General features: G+C 33.4%; 3 protein-coding genes across 5 annotated transcripts; 2 read left to right on the forward strand and 1 right to left on the reverse strand.

The window, feature by feature from the left end:
* Positions 1-9,034, forward strand: LOC123898864 (nodulin homeobox-like). Its single transcript, XM_045949887.1, has 20 exons — positions 1-201; positions 277-322; positions 1,707-1,750; positions 1,845-1,970; positions 2,050-2,208; positions 2,798-2,881; positions 2,956-3,084; positions 3,549-3,767; positions 4,350-4,475; positions 4,577-4,672; positions 5,005-5,154; positions 5,392-5,680; positions 5,794-5,919; positions 6,004-6,073; positions 6,814-6,877; positions 6,991-7,065; positions 7,318-7,854; positions 7,932-7,966; positions 8,178-8,314; positions 8,430-9,034. The coding sequence occupies exons 3-20, from the start codon at positions 1,709-1,711 to the stop codon at positions 8,693-8,695; spliced, it is 2,730 nt and encodes a 909-aa protein (XP_045805843.1). The 5' UTR covers positions 1-201; positions 277-322; positions 1,707-1,708; the 3' UTR covers positions 8,696-9,034.
* Positions 9,035-10,155: 1,121 nt separating this feature from the next.
* LOC123899638 (UDP-galactose/UDP-glucose transporter 5-like) lies at positions 10,156-17,361 on the reverse strand. Its single transcript, XM_045950826.1, has 11 exons — positions 17,036-17,361; positions 15,614-15,727; positions 15,413-15,505; positions 15,255-15,320; positions 14,262-14,360; positions 13,178-13,257; positions 12,609-12,721; positions 11,298-11,386; positions 11,016-11,102; positions 10,859-10,927; positions 10,156-10,680 (listed from the first exon to the last, which is right to left on the reverse strand). Exons 1-11 carry the CDS (start codon positions 17,171-17,173, stop codon positions 10,552-10,554), a joined length of 1,077 nt encoding a protein of 358 aa, XP_045806782.1. The 5' UTR covers positions 17,174-17,361; the 3' UTR covers positions 10,156-10,551.
* Positions 17,362-17,527: 166 nt separating this feature from the next.
* On the forward strand, positions 17,528-22,417 carry LOC123898203. 3 transcript variants are annotated; one of them, XM_045949097.1, is made up of 21 exons: positions 17,528-17,938; positions 18,036-18,077; positions 18,578-18,619; positions 18,730-18,771; positions 18,879-18,920; positions 19,021-19,056; positions 19,144-19,179; positions 19,270-19,326; positions 19,402-19,458; positions 19,556-19,708; positions 19,799-20,066; positions 20,159-20,249; positions 20,325-20,452; positions 20,543-20,633; positions 20,718-20,877; positions 20,956-21,125; positions 21,218-21,338; positions 21,426-21,599; positions 21,697-21,774; positions 21,879-21,938; positions 22,033-22,417. In XM_045949097.1, the coding sequence occupies exons 1-21, from the start codon at positions 17,921-17,923 to the stop codon at positions 22,192-22,194; spliced, it is 2,028 nt and encodes a 675-aa protein (XP_045805053.1). In that variant the 5' UTR covers positions 17,528-17,920; the 3' UTR covers positions 22,195-22,417. The 3 variants fall into 3 exon arrangements, with proteins under 3 accessions (XP_045805053.1, XP_045805055.1, XP_045805054.1); XM_045949098.1 differs by having other exon boundaries at positions 17,529-17,938; positions 19,423-19,458; XM_045949099.1 differs by lacking the exon at positions 18,879-18,920.
* Positions 22,418-23,276: the final 859 nt, after the last annotated feature.

Raw genomic sequence — 23,276 nt, forward strand, 5'->3', positions numbered from 1 at the left:
ATCAACTCACTTCAAGTCAAACTCAAACCAAACCACCCTCTTCCCTTCACTCTTCATTCTCTCTCACTTTTCTAACTTCATTTTCATTGAATTAAATTATTAATTAATTATTTATTATATTATTATATATATTCCTCACCACCCTACTCCTCCGTAACCGTCACCTTCCACCACCGTACTCTTCTACAATTCTACTTTCAGGTTCTCTTTCTCTCTCTATAACGGTAATTCATTTCGATTTTGCCATTCTAACTGTTTTTTTCCCCTCTCTTGTAGTTGTGGCGTTTGTATTACAACTCTACTTGCTTCATTTCTGTTCCAGGTTCGTTCTTCAAATTCATTATTTATAAATGCTTATTCGTTCTTATGCATTATTATTATTCAATTATTTCACTACGTTGTTCTCACTGTCACTGCTAATGTTAATTCATAATTACGTATATAATAATGTGGATTATTTTTGTGATTTGTTAATTTTATAATCTAAATTAACTAGGCATGAGTGTATTTATCGCAATGAGCTTAAATTTAGGATAATTTGTTGTGTTTTTTTGGATACGGTTAATAATTGTTACTGGTGTTTCACAGATTTTCTTGTAGAATTAGGATTTCTTTGACAAGATATTGTAAAATTCGGAATTAAATGTGATTTTATTGATTTAAATTGCATTCATAACTCAATCCAATTAATTTTCATAATTTTTTAAGAATCGTTTTTCGTGTAAAAAAAATATATAGATGAAGGGAGGGTCTCACTAGTTTTATGGGCGGTGAATTTGTATGCTAAAAAGAGAGTTTATTAAATAATACAGTTAGTTGTGTTTATTTAAAAAATTTGAATCAAGCCACTAGGTTTGGTTAGTGGGGAAGGATTTGGGTAGTATGTTGGAGGTCCTGGGTTTGATCCTCAGTTCCGTCGTAAAAAATAAATAAATTGAATCTATGGTTAATGAGCTCCCCTTATGATTAAATCGTTCGGGAGAACCCAAGTTTGATTCCTGGTGGGAACAATTATTGCCCAGACTTTACTTACCTCGCAAATCAGAGGGTTTATACCAACCAAAAAAAAAAAAATTTGAATCTAATTCCTTTTATCAAATTGCTTCACGGGATGGCGTATAAATGACCTTGGCATAATAGCATTTGAAACGTGATGGAACTGGATCAGAATATCGGAAATAAATGGAAGGTTTATTGACAAATAGTCATCTCTTGACCTGTGCTGAATATATACAATAACAAAGATAAGGAAGGAAGTATGATTACAGATACCTCGGGGTGCTCGGGAGCCTTTGGTCTCCTTCCAAAATTCCACTCCGAAACCAATGTTGTCAATCGCGGATCGTTGAAAATAGCAGTTTGTTCAAAATTTACTATGCAACAGTGCTATAGTGCCAAGAGTAAGGTGTCTTGGTTGGTAATGGGTGAGGGACTTACGGGTTGGGAGGTATAAGGTGCTCGGTTCGATTCCCACCTACTGACTTTCTGACAATTACTACTACTAGCTTTGTCTGTTTTAAACAAGTGCTATATAGCCTATAGTGCAGCTATAGCCTCTGTTTAACAATATTTTGAACTAAATAGCGTATTGCAGAACAATAGCGATTTTCGTTCAAACTCCACTATGTTATAGTGCCGTTATTTAACACCACTGTCCAATGTGTCTTGCTAACACATTCCTCCTCATTTTTCCTATTAATTTTCAGGAATGAGGATTTCAAAGGAAGAAACTTCAAGTAATGCTTCACAGGCAAGTGTAACTTGGATTCATGATGCTCTCTGGTCCCCCATTACCCTTCTCAATGGCTGAAGCGTGAATTATATTTATTTATTTTCTTGAACAGGTATTAGGCTTGATATCATCATTGAAGCAATTGCAAGGTGTTACCTCTCTAGATCTTAATAAATTATTGAGGGATGCCGAAAATTTTACCATTCAACACAGTACTGAAAAAGGATCATTGCTGAAGGTTGTTTCATACTCAGCATCATAATGCTATTTTACATCCTGTTTTATCAGACTCTTATTTTTTACCGTGGTCTGTACAGATTGACTTGGAAAAGCTTGCACGATCTCTTCCATTGCACCTTGTTTCAGTTTTAATATCATCCAAAAAAGATGAGGACATGTTCAAATACCTGTTATGTGGCATTCGACTGTTGCATTCCTTGTGTGATTTATCCTCCAAAAATTCTAAATTTGAGCAGGTTCGTATTTTCAATGCCTATTAACATTTATCATATTCTGCGACTGCTTCTCTTGTGGTTGTTTTTTTGTTTTTCCTTATGTGGAAAAAACATGTTATCATAATGTTGAAGAATGATATTTACCAAAATTTCTCATACATTTAAACAGCATTTATAGTGTATTAAGTGATGCTTTGCTGGCCAGTGGCCAGAGCTGGACTCTGTTTAGTTGGGACACTCTATATTTAAAGATAAAGCAGGGATCATGTTCAGTGGTAATTTGACAGTGCGACTTGAGAGGAGAGAGTGTAATAGAAGAAACTTGATTTTACTAAAAATAATCTAAGCTTACAGAGTAGAGTCTGATAACCATTGCAGCACTACCATACAAAACACCCAAGTTTCATTGCTGTTCACATCATTTTGTGGTCATATTTCAGAAAAGAAAAACAGGCATTTAGTCATTTTGTTTGTTTGTAGATAATAACCTTTAGTTGTGTCCTATGATATTCTTTTCCTAATTTGAGTATTAAAGCAGTGGTTCCAATTTTTGTATACTGTTTTGGAACATGATTACAGTTTTTTATTTATTTTTTTAACATCACTACAGATTTTTCTTGATGATGTCAAAGTGGAGGAACAGCTGATTGATATGGTTTTCTTCATGCTAACTTATCTTGGTGGTTATAGACAGGTCTTTTTCAATTCCGCTCTTTACATGTTGATCTGTGTTGTCAATCCATATTGAGCTTTACATGTATGTTGCAGGAAGGCCATGCTTTTAGTCGTGTGCACCTTTTGCATTCAACTCTTGTAGCGTGCAACCTATATCTGTTAACAGGGTTTATTTCAACACAATGGAGAGATATTGTACATGTATTGCTTGCACACCCCAAGGTACAGAATCACCTCCACCTCGTGTTTTAGATGCTTGATTCAAAAACAGTATTTTGTTTGTGTCCATATGTTGTAACTGGTTGAAAAATACTTTTCTTATACTATCATGACTATTTCAAATCTTTACTTTTTTTTTTCTTTTTCTTAACTCACATGTCAAATTGAAGAACAAGAAAATAGCCTAGCCTTATTCTACTCGGTAGGGTTGGTTACATAGACCAAACAACCCATCTAGTCAATCCGTTTTGGCATATAATTTTTTCTTGATCTTTAACTAATGGACTGTCATCCATCTAGTCAACCCTCCTTATTGGTGATTCTACAACAAGTGTTTTACTCCCATTCCCAAACCACCTAAGAAGAGGTTAATACCGTTTTTTGTGCTTTGTTTGCTACCCCATGTTTCCCTTATTGGTGCTGATGACACATTTTTGCGCTATGAATAATCATGAATTCTATGACAGGTTGACATATTTATGGATGCAGCTTTTGGATCAGTTCGTGTGGTTGTTAGGTGTCTTGAGACTACACTGGTAGCTTATAATAAAGATACTTCCATGGAATCAAATCTGACAGCAGAAAGAGTAGTTTTTTATCTCTGCCAGCAGTGTGAAGCTTCTTTACAGTTTCTTCACTCATTATGTCAGCAAAAATCTTTTAAGGAGCGCCTTCTTAGGAATAAGGTTTCCAAACTAAACTTACCGCATATATTTTAAGCAGTTCATCACGGGTGACTATATATGAGGGAATTCCTATAAAGTTTGTTTGGAGATGAGAACAGTATGGAAGCCCAGTTGCATCCTTTGTCTCTCTTAGTTGCAATACAGTTCATTAAAATTGGAAATCTCAGTAACTAAATCACACCATATTCCTTCTTAGTAAAAATTGGCTCGATAAAGGAAGCCATCGTATGTCTATATCTTTTGCTATCTTTAAGATCACCCTTTTCTCTCACTCCTAATGGCTGAACAAACCAATACTGGAGTAGCATCTCCATTTATGGTACTGTAACTTTTAGCAATGTAATTTAGGTTTATGGAGGGACTGTAGAGCTCTTTTATATTATGGTTTTGTTTGTTTCACTTGATTGTTGGTTTTTTCTTAGAATTCAGGTTGAGTCTAACTCAATCCCACAAAATTGGTTTGTAATGTGAGGGGTGTTCATTCTTTATTAATTATTTACAGATGATTCCTGGTGTTATTGCATTGCTTTGTTGATTGACAGGACAATGTGTGCTTCATGCATGTTTGTCTTTTACTTACAGGAATTATGCGGAAAGGGGAGCATTCTTCTCCTTGCACAATCCATCTTGAAGTTACACATTCAACCATATACACCGAGTAGAATCACAGCATCTATTTCTAGGCTAAAAGCTAAAATACTTTCTATTGTGAGTCAAATGGCAAAGTTCGCTATAAATCCCTGCTTTTCCCTTTAATCTTACTATTTATGCATATTATTAACAATACTGTCACTGCTTTCATTTCTCAGTTGCTGAGTTTGTGTGAAGCAGAAAGCATTTCTTATCTTGATGAAGTAGCCAGCTCAACAAAGAGTTTAGAATTGTCTAAATCTGTTGCATTAGAGGTTAGTTTTCTTTTTCGGCAAATGGCAATAATTTGAACTGTTGAAGATAGGGCTGCACTGTTTTAGTGGGATTTTGCTGATAGTTGACTTGCAAACGTTATAGCCTGATAATTACCTTATTGACTTTTTGTGCCACTCTCATCATTTCATTATTATCTGTGAGTATGTTGCTCATCAACTGGGATTGAATATGTTGAGTAAAAAGTATAAGTTCTTCATAAAATCTCTAAATTGACATTGTCCCATGGCGGTCTGCAGTATGTGTTTGTGCCATTAACGTTGATTTCTTTATCATCAGGTTTTTGCATTTTAATATGGTTATCATGATATAGGTTTTTGAGTTGTTGAAGAAAGCTTTTGGAAGAAATCCCGGGCATCTCACTGCTGGTCGCCCAATGGGATTTGTACAGCTCAATGCAATGCGTCTAGCTGACATTTTCTCCGATGATTCAAATTTTCGATCTTACATGATACTTTGTTTTGTAAGTATATCTTAAAGACAATAATAGAGAGTTAACCTGCTTTAGTGTTATTGACTTGGTAGTAGCAACTAGCAAGCATCATTCTGTTTGGTTTTTAAAACTACACTCAATTAAAATTGTATTCACATATTGTTTTAATTTGTAGCCAATGTATAATATTTATTCCTTTCCCTTAGATTTGTCAAATGTTCATTTTGTGGTTGGTAATTTGACTGTTTCCTTTGCATGTGGTTTCAGACTGAAGTTCTGACAGCAATAATTTCACTCTCCCATGGAGATTTTTTATCCTGTTGGTGTTCGTCAAACCTCTCAGAGACAGAGGAGGACGCGAGTCTTGAATATGATATATTTGCTGCAGTTGGATGGGTTTTGCATAATACTTCACCGGATGTAAAGGATGCCACAAACTTGGAATTCAACCTAACACGAAACAGCATGCTTAAGGCTTCTTATGCACATCATAGGACATCATTATTTATCAAGTTCTTTGCAAATCTTCATTGTTTTGTTCCCAATGTTTGTGAAGGTTGGTTCCTTGTCAACATTCTACATATTTTAGGCCAAACTTGATTGTTTTTATAGAAATGTGCATCTCCTCATATAATTAGACCTTTTTTTTTTGGTAATTTTGATCTTCAGAGCAGGAAAGAAACCTTTTCGTTCTCAAGGTCCTCGAGTGCTTGCAAATGGATCTATCTAACTTGCTTCCTGGGTTTTCTTTTGATTCTGATGCTCCTAAATTTGCCACCGCTAGCAAGAACCTCCGTAATGATTGTTCTCACATAATTATTCTTGCAAAAATATGAGCCACACATAGCTACTTTCTTACAATTAACCATTTTTTTGCAGGCTCGTTGTTAAGTCATGCAGAATCTCTGATTCCAAACTTTGTAAATGTGGAGGATATACAACTTTTAAGGTTACGTGTCCCTCATAAATGCTGTTTTAGCACTTGGCACTTTCACTTAGCATGAATGATTTTGAAATGTTATTTGCAAGGATAAGTATTTTCAAGGATAATGATGAATTGAAGTGATTGTTTTTGTTATTTTTCCTGAAAATTGGAGCTTGTTGTCCACAATATAGAGAGTCAAGGAATCTTCCTGATCATTGCACGCGTCATGCCTTGCTTGATCATAAAAAATCAATAGACATTCTCTTCTGAATATCTGATGGTGGTTTGCATGACATATTTACCAGCATATTGACAGTCCAGTCAGAAGGACACTTCAATCTGCCTTTTTTGTTCTATTTACATGATAAACTATTTTTTAAAGTACAAATTTAGTTATCCTCAATTTTTTTCAAAATGAAAAAAAAAAATAGATGAATAGCAAATGTGCTGATGATAACTAACTTTTATAATAAAGTTTACTGTGTGAGGATAGACCAAACATTGCAAACAAAATTTTGAAATTTTAATATAACTAGTTACTAGACGTTTTATTTATGCTACAATTAGAAATTTCAATAAACTCAGCATTATGTCAGTGTCAATGAATGTGTTCTTGGAAACTGTGTTTTATAGTAAAAAGTTCTCTCTGTCGACTTTGTTCTTGGAAACATTTTTCTGTCGATCATTTTGTTCTTGAAGATCCAGCATTATAAATTATAATATCATCAGTAAGTAAACAACTTCTATCTGTAAATTGTTTGTAGGGTTTTTTTCGGGGAATTACAATCACTATTTACTCCAAATGGATCTGGGAGAAATTGTGTTCAAGTAAATCCTTGTACTTTAGTTTGAGCTGTCAATACTGTCTTTTTCTGTTCAATCTCTTTTTTACTCATTCCCTTTCTTAATTGATGTATAAATGTGCCCAACTACTCTGCCAGAAAACTCAGGATAGCAAATTTGGGGAGTCATCTTGGGATAAGTTTTATAAACTCAACATCAATGAGAGTTATCAGGTATTTGCAACAATTTTTATTTTTGACTCGACACATTAAATGATAACATTGTGTAGCTGAATGTTCGTTCAAAAATGTAATGAAATTGTTCATTAAAAAATGTAATTAAATATTTTCCTGCTTTATGGCTACAAAATGCCTTAAACTGTTAAATAAACAAAGTAATCCAATTTTCAAATTGGATTATTTGGTTACCAATTATCATGTAGCTTGTCCTCAACAAAGTGACTTGAGAAGTTTGATTTCCCGCAGGAGGCTCAAAGTGCTGGGGGACGCCCATTGCCTTTAACTGGTAAAGAACCCTCTGATCTCGATAAGAAGGGTGGTAAAGTCAAGGAAGGAATGCTGGAGAATTCTTCTTATGCAAATTTGGAACAATGTAAAACCCAAGCTGAAGACAAAGTTCAAGGCAATGGTTCAAATCGGCAAAGTCAGGTAGAAAATAAAGGCATATCTGGTAAAACAGCATTAGGAGGAGCAAGAGATACTGACAAGGATGCTCATAAAATAGAAACAAGCGGTTCAGATGCCAGTTCTGCCAAAGGAAAGAATGCTGTTGCTCATATGGATAACAGCGATCTTTCAAAATCAAATGAGCGTCTTAAAAAAGTCACAGTTAAAGAAAATCCAGAAGATGAAAAGAGTGAGCTTGCACAGAGGAAAAAAAGAAAACGAACTATAATGAATGATGAACAGGTGTTAATGATAGAGAGAGCTCTCTTAGATGAACCTGATATTCACCGAAATGCAGCTTCACTTCAATCATGGGCTGATAAATTAAGTTCGAATGTATGTTAAATTTGACTCAGCTCTTGAGTAGAATTTCATTGACATATTTTCATGAGACTTTCTTGCATGTTTTTCAGGGTTCTGAGGTTACATCTTCGCAGCTTAAAAATTGGTATGCCTCATTATGTAGCTTGTCATCTACCTGTTTGTTTAAGTTGTTTCTCTAATTGCACTATATAGGATTAGATAATGAAATATCTAGTTTTCTTTACCAAAACTATACTGAATCTTTGTTTAATGTATGATCTGAAATGTTATTAGGACTTGAAGTCATCAATATTTTAACCAATGTTTGTAATGGAATGCCATTTTTGTCATATCAGGTTGAACAATCGAAAAGCTAGGCTAGCTCGTACAGCTAATAAGGATGTTCGACCAGCAGGAGATGATGTCGACCATCCCATCTCAGACAGGCAGATAGGATCAGCACTTGGGCCCAGTGACTCACCTAACGGTCCTGGTAATGCATCAAATGGAAGAAAATATCTTTAGTCGTGTGAAATCAGATAAACCCGAGCCTTCACTTGCTGTATTTGTAAATATCAGCTCTCCATAATTTGGCCATTGTTATGCAGGTCAACATGTTGTGCTTGTTGGTGTGCAAGGAGAGGAGATTGGCAAAGGAAAGGTGTTTCAATCGCATGGTATGTGGAATGGGAAGACCTTGGAGGAATTAGCAACCTGTGTTGTGGATGTTTGTGAGCTCAGGGTTGATAAAGGGTTGCGGCTACCCTACTCGTCAGAAGCCACTGGCACAACATTTGCAGAGGCTCAAACAAAGTTCGGTGTCATGAGAGTATTATGGGATTTGAACAAAATATTAGTGTTGCGGTCGGACTGAGTTCATGATGCTTCGGTGGCTGCAGCTGTTACTTTGCCACCTGCTGTAATTATTTATCCCTTTGTTTATATGTCTTATACACATTAGCTGAGAAGAACAAATTCCAAATCCATGTGCATGTATTTTCATAGACATTAGCTGAGAAGAACAAATTACCATGTGGAAAGAATCATGTTCATTAGAAAAGGGACATAGCCGGTTACAAAAATGTTTACTAGGGTCTTATACAGGTGTTTTTGGAGGGAAATAGTGGGATGCAAATTCTCTATTCTCTATAATTTACATTTGCAAATCTAGCTCATTTTATGTTAAAAAGTAATAATTTCAAAAACCTTTCAATTTAAGATTTTTGTATCCTGTTCAAAGAAGTTCACAATCATTCCCTTTTGGTTAGATGAGAAAAAGAAGAAAAACAAAGTTCACAATCATTCTGGTTCTAGTGATTTGACTGTCTTAATAAGAATGTTTAAATTGCCTTTAGTAAAATAATCGATACTCTCAATCCCAAAATAAATTGTCTTAATAAGACAATTGTTTTATGGAGAATGTTAACTTGTGCCCTTAAGGCACATGTTAAGCAAGTAAAAATAGAAAATATTAAATGTTAATTTGTGTATTTTGACTTTTGAAACATTAAATTTCTTATATTATTAAATGTTGAATTTCTATTTTGGTATATCTTATCATGTGCCCTTAGGGCACATGTTAACAAGACCCTTGTTTTATTTCAACATTTTTTTTTTCAACTTCACCCCTTAATTTGTTTTAACTATTAAAAACAGAAAACAAATAAGGGTGTGGATTGTCCCACACGAGATATTCTCACAGGAGGCATTCCCATATTATGTGTAATACTAATTTTTTTTACCGAAAAATTTGAATATGTTGAAATCCAGTACATTATTTAAGTTATTTTCCCTATAAAATGAATTCAGTCTAAACCAATTAAGTTATTTTTCAATATTTGACTCAATTTTTTTTAACATAAGTAGTATTTTCTCCGTTCCTTTATTCATCTTGTTTTGGAATTTCAAAGTTATATTAACTACTGTTTTTTGTCAATTGTATACTTCCATCAATTACTTAACGCTTTTATTAAGAGAGTAAACAAATGAGTAACACAATGAAAAGTGAGGATATATTTGAATTTTGCTTATTAATCAAAGCTATGAAGTATTTAGTTTGTGCAAAACAGTATTACAAGACGTGTTAGAAACAAAAAAAAAAAAAGACACAGTCATGCTCATAGTTGTCAAGATGTTTTTATGATTTGAAGAATTCAATTATCTTCATATTGATTACTTTTATAGGTAAACAGCATTTTCCTGCCACATAAATCCCATCCACAGTAATGCCTATTATAGTTTTGCGACAATATATGCATGTTCTTACCAAAAAAAGACAGTATATGCATGTTATATTTTTGCACAGTTTGTTTATAGATTATGCTATCATATTCCTAAAATAAATTGCCAATAATGATATTAAGTAAATAATGGACCCCAAAAATTACCACAAATCTTCCATCTTTTCCCTCTTACACATTCTGGAAAACTGAACAAAAACAACTTTGCTTGAGCAACATCTTTTGGCTTTAGCAAGGTCTACAATTGATCTCCCCCTTGGAAAAAAATGTGGGGTTAACAACATCCTTTTCAAGTTCGGTATTGTTATGACAGTGATGCCAAAATCGAGGAACCTAGCCGCACTTGGTGCTGTTTGAATTTAAGTCAAACCACCTCTGTATAATTAGCTATCCCTGATCTTAAATACTGGATGTGCAGCTCGTGAGCTTAAAATTGAACCTCTTCAGACATTGTCAGGTGTAAGGTCAGTATGCTTTACGCCCATCTCAGTCATGGGTTGTCCTTCAAATCCTTCAAATCATTTGAATCCTCATTTTGAACAAGTGCTACATATGAGGGTGTCTTCTGAGGTGCCTTCTTCCAGAAACTTTTTGCATAAAGGGAGCCGAAAACAATGACCTGAAAAGTAATGGCATTACAATGCTTAGTTGCTTACCACTAATTTCATCAAGGAAATGATGGGAATCATTGGATCACACAGTTAACTGTAAAGCTTTGATCAATCTACATGGTTCGATTTTAATTTTAATCAAAGTAAGTGCAAGCAGGGAATGTTCAGAAAAGGTAAAAGGCTTACGGCTCCAATCCACTGTTCCCAGCTAAGAGGATGGGAAAACCACACACACGACAACATAATGCTCACCAACTGCAACAATTTGAATAAAAAATTACAAACATTGAAATATTACGCAATTGTAGTGAAAATGATAATTAGATTTCTCTGTGCAAGTTACCTGTCTTGTGGTCATTATGGTAGCAAATGTCAGAGCACCAAAAGTGCGAATTGTGTAGGAAATAAAAAATTGACTAATTGTTGCAACCTGTGTAACATAATAATAAAACAAACCTCAATGAAATAGATAATGAAAAGGGAGAATATTCATGTTTTTGCTTTTGAAGCCAAAGAGGGATAAGCAGTATAATACTATGGATACTGCTATGGATTTAAAAAATATTTTACAACAAACAGAAAAGGAGAATACTGTATAGAATTAAAACAGATGTAGTTTGCTTACAGTTGAAAGTAATGCTATGTCAAAGAAACAGTCATGATGCCGATATACAAACTCTACTGCTGATATCATTTGTCCTTGTACAATAAGACCTACATAAAAATTATCAAATATCAAAAGAGTGGATTTCTGGCCTTGAAGAATGTAGAGAAAACAGAGCTGAACCAAAATATTAGAATGAAAAAATCACTACTATCACTTAAATAAGTCTAGATACTAGACAGTTTATGCAACTCAGAATATTGGCTGTCAAGATAGTAGTTGTTTAGCAGTTGGGACTGAGTATTCTTGGTGAACGGCTAGCACATAGAAAAAAAGTAGAAAGGAAGGCCCAAACACTAAAAGAAACACCAATGCAAAGGTTGTCAAGATCAAACATTATTATACATCATAACTTTGAGTTATCAGGTGCAAGTTATATAGTGTATGTTGCAAAGCAGCATCCAAGACTTTTAGAAAATTGTATCCATAGCAAATATTTGCCCTCAAATATGACTCCAGCAAATGAATCATTACGTACTTGGAGTATTAGGGGGGTAAGATGGGAAATAATGAAAATACTGCAATGGATAACTGAATGGACTGGTGGCAGTGGAGTATTAGGTAGGGTGATGTTGTAATGAAGAGAGGTGGTTATAAGAAGAGTGGAAACGGGAAACATGGGTGTATGGAATATTTTGGAAAAGGCATGGGTAAATCATTCGGAGGAGTTCATCTCCTCTTTTTTTCTTTCTTTCGTTATGCACTTTTATCTTTGTTTTCTATTTTAGTGATACAGAGGGATAGACCTCAAATTGTAAGGAACAGAGCTCAATTATTCTATATTTTTGGTAACAATATATTCTGTTTCCTATCAATTACCGAGCAAGATATCATTAGACTTAGGAGGATAGAATGCGAAATACTAAAAATACGCAAAAAAGGATTGTAATATAGCTTAATGGGACAGGTGGCATAAGGGGGGCTGGCAGAAATTGATTCAGGAATCAATGGGAGTTTATTAGAGGGCGTAACAGACTTGGAGAGGGAAACATGGAATTGAGGAAATTGGTGTGTGGTGGTAACTGAGCAATAAGGTTGGCTCCCAGACCAGGACTTCTTTCATCTTCTAAGGAGCTTCGCTCCAATTCAGTCACAGTTTCATTTTCTTTTGTAGTTTGTGTGTAAATTCTATTTCAGGAGAGTTTCGTCACTGATCAGGTTCTATTTCAAATAGCACATATATCAGTTTCTTTATATTTGTCAAGTCCTATCAGATATGTATGACAAAATTTAATGTTCGATATAAAAATTCAATGAACTTCTTAAACAAACCTGTCAGGCTAAGAATACAAGAACACAATGTTGTATAAAATATCTGATTATGTATCTCCATGTCATAGCCTCTAAACATCTTATCTTGGAATGTGCTTGTAAACCCATCAAACCTACAACAACATAAAAAAGATTCAATGGGGGAGTTGTATATGAACCACTTTTGGAGATAAATTCTTAAAACAAGTTGAAATAAACATGCATTCAAGAGACTGGAAAAAAGTTTAAAATGGCGATTTTTCCAAAAGAGGTTTTAAATATACACTGCAGCTTCAAATAACCTGTACTTCTCAAATAAACCAAAATCGTTCATAATGATTATATTTTCCCATACTAACTCTAAACTTTGAAAGAGGGAGAAGTAAAAAAAGTATATACAGGTAATTATTTGAAGTTTCATTGAGAGAATCTACTTTCATCGTTTTTTATCAGCATTGTAAACAGTTTGGACAAATAAAATATCTTCTGTTATAATGAATGAAGGTAGCATTAATTTTTGGACTTTTCTCCCCATAATAATACATAAAATCACTAATCATATGAAGAGATTTTAAGTTCTGTAGTGATACCCAAGATAGCCAACCATTAGAAGAACACCCCAAACAGTATTTTCCCTTCCTCTACTGTATGGGCTTATGTCTGTTCCTGCCTACAATAAAAACATAAAAATTTCTTTAGCTTATTAACGAATGCTGCCAGCTTAACTTATTAGGTGAATGCATCAGCGACTAAGTCAGTGTCATCATGATATCTAAGAAATTGCCCTCTGCTAAACTAAGATTGAAGTTAGGGAGTTTAAAGTTCTTGAAATACAGGGTGAAAAATATTTTTCATTTCTGTTTGTTTACCATGTTTAAAGAAAAAATCATAGCAGTCGTGGGAACCGCCCGTGTCATTGGAAGCCCTCCGTTATTGCATTTTTGCAACAATACTCACTCTGTTAGATTTCAATACATGTGTCAACTCTTTATGCAATGCAATATCCATTGATGGCTACTATTATAACAGATCATCGACCTTTGTGGGCCTTCCTTATTTGGACCAGGAATACAAATCCCTTTGGACAAGAGTAGACCAATGATAGTAATCCCCTTTCGGTGCGTGAGTCACTTGCCTATAGTGGTATTGTTATGATGACATTATGGTGTCAGCCATTCTGCATCCACGACTGGCACTATTGCAATGAGTGAGAGGGAGAGTTAAAATTTCCTTGTTTCTGATATTAAACTACTAAACACTTAATTTAATGAAAATATTCTCCAAAATCTTGGCCTTTGTTACCACCACATACCAAAGGAAGCCTGAGGGTAAATTTTGTGAAGGAGAGCCATACATTATTTGCATAAGAGTTAGTTCATACTCCTAAACGTCCAGTTCTTTGGGACAAAAATAGTAAATATAGCCTTCATAGGAGTGTTTTTATACTGATTCAGGATAGTTTTATCCTCAGACGTGCAACATTCATGACATGTGCTTAAAATAACCCCTCCTTACTGCCAAAAGAAATAACAGTACCACCCACATGCAACATCAAATCATTGAATATGATTACTCATCGGTGGTTCTTTGATAGAAAATTGTCATAAAGACACAAACAGACAGAATGACAATAAAGCAACAGAAAATTATTAGGGTCAAAGTTTCAATAATTACCGGATATAGGATAAATACTGAGCAGCCAAGGGTAACTAAAAAAGACAACAAATAGTCAGGTCCCTGATATCTCTTCTGCATGATAAGTGTACCCCAGAGCTGCATAGGATACAAAAGAAGGAATATAAGTTCAAGGTGTATAGGTCAATCTTAACCGAACCAGTAAAGCAGAAACAAGATTCGTGGAATCAACGAAAAACAATGACATAGGATGGAAGAAACACAAATTAAGACCAAGACCAATTCCACTATGTAAAAACTCGGCTACTGTCGAATTCAGAAGAAAACATGGAAAGTCCTTGGAATAAAGGTTCAAACCGAAAATACAAGTTACACATCACTCTGTGCATAATAAAATGTCGTTTTACATTCATAAACAACTTGTCCAAAAAGTAAAATATCCTCTAGAATTTTTTAAACATGTATGGAATCCTCTAACACATCTTTATAACTCCCATAACACAACTCCTTGCCTCAGCGAATTCTCTCATTCATGGATATACTGCATCAACTTTATAAAAAAATTAATCAATCAATTCCAGGTGTCGTATTTAACATCTCAGTCTAGAATCTAGAGGATACATGATTTTTGTTTGTCATAGCGAAACAATGTTTTTGAGATCGTTGAATGATTGCGAGATTGTGAGGTCAAAAAAATACATTCAAGTATCTACTCAACATTTTTTAGCTTTCATGGATTTGTCTTGTCCCCATTTAGTAAAGAAAGGGGACACTAATAATAGAAATTACACAACATTGAGGACACACACACAGAGATAATTTAGCGCTAGTTCTTCAACAACACAAGCAATTACTATTATTCTCCATCATTCTCCATCAAGAGAAGTAGCAGTGACTGAGAAGGTGAAAAATAAGCTACAGAACAATGATACAGGATAAATAAAAGAGAAGAGGGTAATGTATATTGAAATCAGCAAGTCATCATGATAAACAAAATTTCATGACTGAGAACAGCATCAAAGATTGACCTACCATAACTGGTATCATTTTCGCACACTTTGCAAGAGTCTGAACAGGAAAGCTAACATATTTGAGGGCCTGGAGTAAGAAATATGGTAGGTAAGTTATATCCATTAATGTTACCAATTACTTATAAATTAACATGAACGCAGAAATCATGTCTCTCTTACCTCATACTGACAAGTTGTGGTTAGTATGTTTGATACTGACACAAGGGAATACTTATAAATGGGAGCCACTGGGTCCAATGCTTTTTTACTTGCCTATAAGAAATGTAGAATATTAAGAACAAACAGAGCCACAAGAAAGGTATGTTACCATTCAAACACTGCAAAAATGTGAGTATTTTTGCATATAATGTATATACTTGCCAGCAAAGAACCAGCGGAAACAGCAGACGTCATAATGCGGTTGCAGAAAACAAGAAATAGTGAATGCTTGAAATACTCTTTTTCTGCCCCGTAAGGTATTCTCATGATCTTTTCCTGCAAGAACAAATATCGGTAAATCAAAGAATAGATCTTGGATCCTGAGAGGGCTTCATGCTACCCATTCATATATGAAATAATGTATCAAAATTATATAGCTTACTCGTCATCAAATCACTAAGAGGGAATAGCAGAGAAACCAAGAGTATTGCCAACCACTTCATGTGTCTATTTATTGCTTGATTGGTTTTAAATTTACAGTACTAAGCACATTTTGGATAAACAACTTAATTAATAATTTCCCGTTTGGATTAGCTTATTTTTGAGCATATACGAAACAGCTTATGCAAATAAATAAGTTTTTATGTATTATTATAAGCTTTTCAAGGTAGTTTATAAAAAAATAGCTGATAAAGATACAATTTTTGTTAGTGAAAACTTATGAATTAACATAAAAGTTTATTTATTTGCATAAGCTATTTTCAAAAGTTAAAAAATAAGCCAAATCCAAACGGGCTCTAAGTGGTCACAGCATAAGTGCTTATGATGAATAAGTTGTTTTTATAGGAAAATGCTAACATGTGCCCTTAGAGCAAATGCTAAATTATGGAAATATTATCTTGTAAATTATGCATTTAATTTCTTAAAAGTTAAAAAATTGATTTTTTTGAACACTAAGGGCTCGTTTGGATTAGCTTATTTTTGAGCTTATGCAAATAAATGAGGTTTTATGTTAATTTATAAGTTCCTACTAATAAAAATTGTATTTTTATAAGCTATTTTACCATAAACTACCATGACAAACTTATAATAATACATAAAAAATTATTTATTTGAATAAGTTGTTTTGCATAAGCTCAAAAATAAGCTAATCCAAACGGACCTAATTAAATTTCTCTTTTTGAAATCCTTAACATGTGGCCATTTTTATAATAAAAAATTAAAATATGTCAAACTGTTTTTATTAAAGCTGTATGTTGTTTTTATAAACTATCCTTAAGAGCTTATGGAAATAAGCTGAAAACAGGTGATGGACATATCCATAAACTCTCCTAAACAATCTCACAAGTGTTATGACATTATACTTATAAGCTCAAATAAGTCAATCTAAATAAAAAACAGGTCCTAAACCCTAAACACATATTGCTGGTGTATTCAAATAATGGCAGCTATAGCATTCGGAATTACTAAATCAAGAAAAATATGGGTTGTGCATAAATTTGTGCGATGTAAAAAAATGAGAATGAAGAAGAAACAATAAATGGAGATCGCAAGAAGATGCGATGCGATGCAATGGAAGGAAATGAAGGATGCAATGTTGATTAATTAATTAATTAAATAAATAAAAAAAGGAAATGATAATACCTGTAAGATGCCATAGGTGACAAGGGTAAGCATGATTCCGGAGACAGCGAAAACACCTTTCCATGGATTTTCTTTGAAACTAACGGCGCTAGAAGAAGATGAAGATGATGATGAAGATGATGATGATGATTCCGCCATAAGCGAGAAAACATAGAATGGAACCAAAACGGTGTCGTATTGATTGAATGGAACCACTTATAACCTTATTATTACAGAGTCGGAAGAGCTTAGAGTTAGACCAAAATGTTTTGTGTAAGGAAAAGAAAAAAGAAAGAAGAAAGAAGAGAGAAAGGAGCCAGCATCACCACTTCATGCGCATTCCTAAAACCAAGTTCTTCTTCTTATTCATTCATTCATTCATTCATTAATTACTAACTAATTAATTAACAATACTAGTAAAACATACGAATTAATTGCTGTGTTATATTATAGTATTACTTCTGACATGTCACCACTTGGATACGTATTATTATTCACTTCACTTCACCCTTAATCTACTATAAATATAAGAAAATAAGATACCAGCAAACTACCGAGATTGCCCTTTTGGCATTTTTTTTCCCGTTTTTTTTACTACTAAAAATAAGGGCAATCTTGGGATTAAATGATGAAAATTTTCTCATTGCTTCTGGCCCCACCCTGAACGCATTTACCTCATTGCCCTTTTCTCATATCACATTAGCATTTTTGTTTGAAAGGAAAGACATTGGGCTTAAATGGCATTTCACATATTTGCTTCACATCCTCCAACCAATTTTTGAACTACTCTCTTACTCTTCATGTTGTCACTTCCGAGACAACATCAGCTCATACAACATCACACTCCATCTCCTTCCATCTCCCTCCAAAACGAAAAAATTCTGAAAACTTGAACTTGAACTTGCTATGGATCAGATTAAGAAGGTAATTTTATCTTCATATAACTTGAACTTTGACTTTGTTTGATGAATGATTCTAAAAACAGTTTGTTTTACTGTATTTTTTTTATTTTTCTTTTTAGAAATCAAAGCTTGGATCTACTACATTGGAGGTTGAAAAAAAGGTAGACAAAATCGAAACTTACATGAACATACAGATTCTTCGAAATAAGTTTTTTTTTTCCCACTGTTTGGTTGTGTAAGAACTTCAAGTTTTAGTTTATATGGTTTATTCTCACTTTTGGTTGTTTATTTGAAGTATGTAATATGATGATATCATTTTGGTTTTATACATGAACAGTCAATGTGGGTATGAACACAAAGTTTATGTTTTTAAGGTGTTTTTGTCCAATCATGGTGTTTTTTGTTATTGACATAAACAATAAATGTGTGTATGAACATAAAGTTTAAGTTTTTCTCTTTTTTTTTCAACTATTCGAAGATTATTTAAAGTATCAATGATGATTCTACAATTTTGGGCATTTTCATGAACAATACAAGTTTGTAGCAAAGGAATCTTAAGTTTTAATGGTTTTATATGAGATTTTGGGTGAGTATTATTAACGATCTATGTCTCCATGAACTTCAACTTTTAGTTTTGATGGTTTTCCTTTGGACATTTTAGAAATCAAAAGTTGGATCAACTACAATGGAGGTTGAAAAAAAGGTGAACATATTTAAAAATTTGGTTGTGTGTTGTAAATAATTAACGCGCACGTTGTTGAAAATTAAAATAGGTTAATTTTAATTTTTTAATGTTGTGTTTGATTTTTTTAGAATTTACCGCAAGGATCTGTTTCAATGGAGGTTAACAAAAAGGTATCAATAACAATTTTGATGTTTGGTTGTAAATCATTAACGCGCACGTAGTTGCAAATAGACATTGTTAGTTCTTAACTCTGTAATATTGCGTTCGATTTGTTTAGAATTCAACTAAAGGTTCTGTTTCAGTGGATGTTAACAAAAAGGTATGGATATTTTATGCAACTAGCATTTACCTTCCATTACTTGCCATTATATCAAGAGAAACTTTATGTATCTTCATAATCTTTTAACTGGAAATTTCAGAAGAAACTAACTGCTGAACCTATTGAACATCAAGAGGTACTCATGAAACTTAATAATCATCATACATAATGTTTGTTCATAATGTATATATTTTTTATGAAGTTTCTTAATAATGTATTTCAGATATCTCAAGAGACGCAAATGGATCATGACACCAAGGTTAGATTATCTTTTTATAATATGTGATGGAGGAAAAAATGTTGAAAACTTTTCCACAACTTGATGAAGTTTCTTGATAACTGAATGTAGATATCTCAGGTGACTGAAATCAACGATGGCATAAAGGTTTTGGCAGAAAACCAAGAGGTACTCATTATATTTATTTATTACGATTCAGTAAGGTTTGTTCACCATGCATTTATTAGTATATTTTTGATGAAGTTTGTTCATAATGTACCTCAGAAATCTCAAGATACCCAAATGCTTCAAGACAATAAGGTTAGCTTATATATTTATAGTAGACTCTGTATATATCTATTTTGGTTGGAAAGGCATCTCTTTGTGGCAGTTTTAACTCTAGAGTATGTATATGCAGGAAAAGAAGCCTATTGAGTATGATTATGATTCTGTTAAAGATGTTACCAAGAAGAAAGAAATATGGAGACTAGGGGTGATTTTGGATGACATGTGGATCGTGTCGAAAGGAGAATCTGAAGTGACAATGGAAATGTTGCTCAGGGATATAAAGGTAGCTTCCATTCCTCATATTATCCATCTTAATGAATAATGGTTATTAGTTTTTTTAGGTATATGCCAATTTCCTTTTAATTTGTTATAGGGATATACTATCCAAGCGACTGTGATGACTGATGATATTGAGAAGTGGAAAGAACAACTTGCACAAGGGCAGACGTATTATATGCGTAATTTTAGGGTTGCAGATAATGATTCACAATATAAGATGACTCCTCACAAATTTCGATTAATATTTGTTGGTGCAACAAGAGTTAATGCAGTTGAAATTCCAGAAATACCAAAAACACATTTTTACTTCAAGGATTTTGAAGAGATCTCTAATGGGACTTTTCGGACTGATCTGTTAATTGGTAAGACAATTGGTTATCAACATAATTTCACCTATAGTTGCATATTATAATTGTCTACAAATCTTATATATATATGCTGTTTTCTGACTTAGATGCTATAGGAGTTGTTAACTCTATTGGGAAGATTGTTACTGCAACTACAACAAGGAAAGCTAATGTCGCTTTTACCATCAAAGATCAGCGGTATTGTATTAAACTGTGTCACATAGAGTTCAGTTAACCTCACTATTATAATTATTTGTTGTTTTATGTTTGTAGTGATAAGGAAATTGATTGTACTCTGTGGGATTTAGTATCTGAACAATTCATCAATGGTTACAACCAACGATCTAATAATGATCATTGTGTCATCATTATGAGACATGTTCGAGTCAGAGAAGCACAAGGTATGTGATAAATTGTCTAATGTTATTCTCAATGTCCACATTATTATATCTGTGTTTCTGTAACCATTATCACACTGGATAATATTGTAGGATCATACCCCTTGCAATTAACAAATGTGTGGAATGGAACTAAAATTCTATTTGATACATCGATACCGGAAATAGAAAAATTTCGTGCCAGGTTATTTATATTATTCTGTTGAACCCTTACAAAGTGGTCCCAATTATTGATTTTCAGTTATAATAAAGGATTTTTCATATGCAGCTTGCCCAAGGAAACTGTTTATGCGTCGCAAAACAGGTCCTTTTCAACTTCTACACAATTATACACCCAGAGTTATGCTGGTACTCAATACAATACTGATGAAAACTTCATGAGAAATGCCCAAGTTCTTTCATTGGGAGCTATGAAAAAACTTAAAAAGGTATGCATAAACATTCGAAGTATGTTTAAAGTTTGTTCATTATTGAATTACCTTCTCACTGATTACCCAAAATGCCAGGATGCAGTTTGCGTTACTGTAGTAAGCACTTCACACATTAGGGTGTCAAATGGAGGTTGGTTTTTTTATGCTTGCAATGATGGTAGAAATGACTGCTCTTTAAAATGTGAAGGATCTGAACTCCCCTTTGTATGCCGAAAGTCTCACACCACAAATGATCCTAGAGTCAAGTAATGATTTACAATATATTTTACTCCAATAACTTTTTAACTGAATACAATTAATTCATTTAGAGTTTGAACAATGTTACTTAAACTGCAAGGTACAAGTTGGATGTTGAAGTATACGATGGTGACGATACAGCCAAGTTTGTTTTTTGGGACAATACTCTTGATGAGATGGTTGGCCTCACTGCAAAGACTCTACTTGAACAAGAAAAGAAGGTTTATTATATATTTTAGTTTTCATAAGCATTAATTTTTTTTTGTTATTAACATTGTCTGATCAATGCAAATAATCTGTATATGCAGAATGGTTACGGAGACCAGCAGGAATATCCTCGCCATTTTGATGCTATCATGGAACGAAAATTTGCTTTTAGAGTTAAGTGGCAAATTGGATGGGGTGGGATGGGATCTGTTGTCATGTGTAAGGATAGTCCAGATTTGATTGCCAAAATTCAGGAACAACTTCCTGTTGCAGAGGTAAAAAATTTCAAATTATATGATGGATAAGATGTCTTATTACATAAAAATGATTTGTTTCTTGACATATAATTTTCGTAAATTTCAACTTTGATAGAGTACATTCAAAGACGTTGAAACCATCAATATAATTGAGGAAGAACTTTGTGTAATACCTCAATCACCTACGATTCAGGTTTGTAACTTAGTATACTTATTTGTCATTTTAATAAATTATAGTTATACTTATTTCATTAATCAAGAACCGTTAATTAATATTGCATCATATGCATGTAACAGGCTTTTACAAAAGACGATATTGAAAAATTTGCTCACCTAGATGATGGAATTCTATCAACAGTATGCATCCTCATAACCTTGATATTCCACCATTAATAATTTGTACTTATGTTTTAGTCACACATAACTTATGTCTTATATTGATGTGCAACAGCCAAATGTTTCAGCTTCATCAGAGAATGATATCTCTCCTTCTTCTCAAAAGACTCCAGCCAAAAGGACTGCTGCAAAGGAACAACCAGTTGATTCTCTCAATCTTGATTGTCAGGCTTCATCAACAAGATCTGGCAAACTGATTAAAAAAGAGAAAATTTAATCAAATACTATTTCGCCGTACTACTTTTTGAAGTTGTAATCTATGACAATTTGTGTGTATGTTTAAGTTCGCAGGCATATTAGCATGTACAAATTGCTTGAAACTTTTTTGTTGCCTATGACCTTCTTGACACCAATTTTGTGGGAAATCAAGTATTAATTTGTATTCACAAGCCCAAATTTTAGTGAATGGTGTAGCAAGAATTGCTAACAAGATTATAATCCTCTGAAACATTATATATAATGAGATTTATTATGGTCTTTTTTTAACAGATTTTTCTTATTTAGGCTTATGTGTGTATTATAAGAAATCTCATTTTACATTTATTATCAATGTCTGCATTCAACTTTAGGCAACTCAATATTATCATAACCCCTAAGTGTGTATTTAGGCCTATGTGTGTATTTTTTTTGGGATACTTTTTTTCATTATTCCGCATGTTAACACAAGCTTACTTATACAATCTACTTATATCCCAACCACCTACATTATTACTTATCAATTACCAATTCAGGTGGAATGAGTTTAATGCTTAATATCTGCCTCATTTATTACAAACAAACTTTTCATACATTATAAATAGATTATACTTAACCATATTTCAACAACAATTTGCAATAAGATACAACTATGGAGTTAATACAACACCTGCAGAGTAAAACACCATTAGGCTTTTTCAAGACTATACTTATCCCAAATCAGGTTTTTTCTTCTTAATCATTTATAGAATTTTATTGTTTTTCATTTGTTATGATTTTATAGTTGAGCTATCTTCATTTTTATTGTTATCCAATTCAGTTCTATGGTGAAGTCCCACCAGATTTTGTCCAGCAACATTTCAATGAGCTGCATAAGAGTTGGCACGTTTGGGATAAAAATGGTATCCATCACAAGTTAACTTTTGGAAAATACAACATCATTCCATACCTTACTGATGGTTGGTTTTCATTACTAAATCATCTTGAATGCAAACAAGCAACCGAAATAAGTTTTACTTATTATGGAGGTGGAAATTTTTTGTTATCAGTTGGAAGTAATACATTATGTGAAAATTTTCCTTCATTCCACAGTCATTCTACAAA

This window comes from Trifolium pratense, linkage group LG7 (assembly GCF_020283565.1).
Source record: "Trifolium pratense cultivar HEN17-A07 linkage group LG7, ARS_RC_1.1, whole genome shotgun sequence".
NCBI classification, from domain to species: Eukaryota; Viridiplantae; Streptophyta; class Magnoliopsida; order Fabales; family Fabaceae; genus Trifolium; species Trifolium pratense.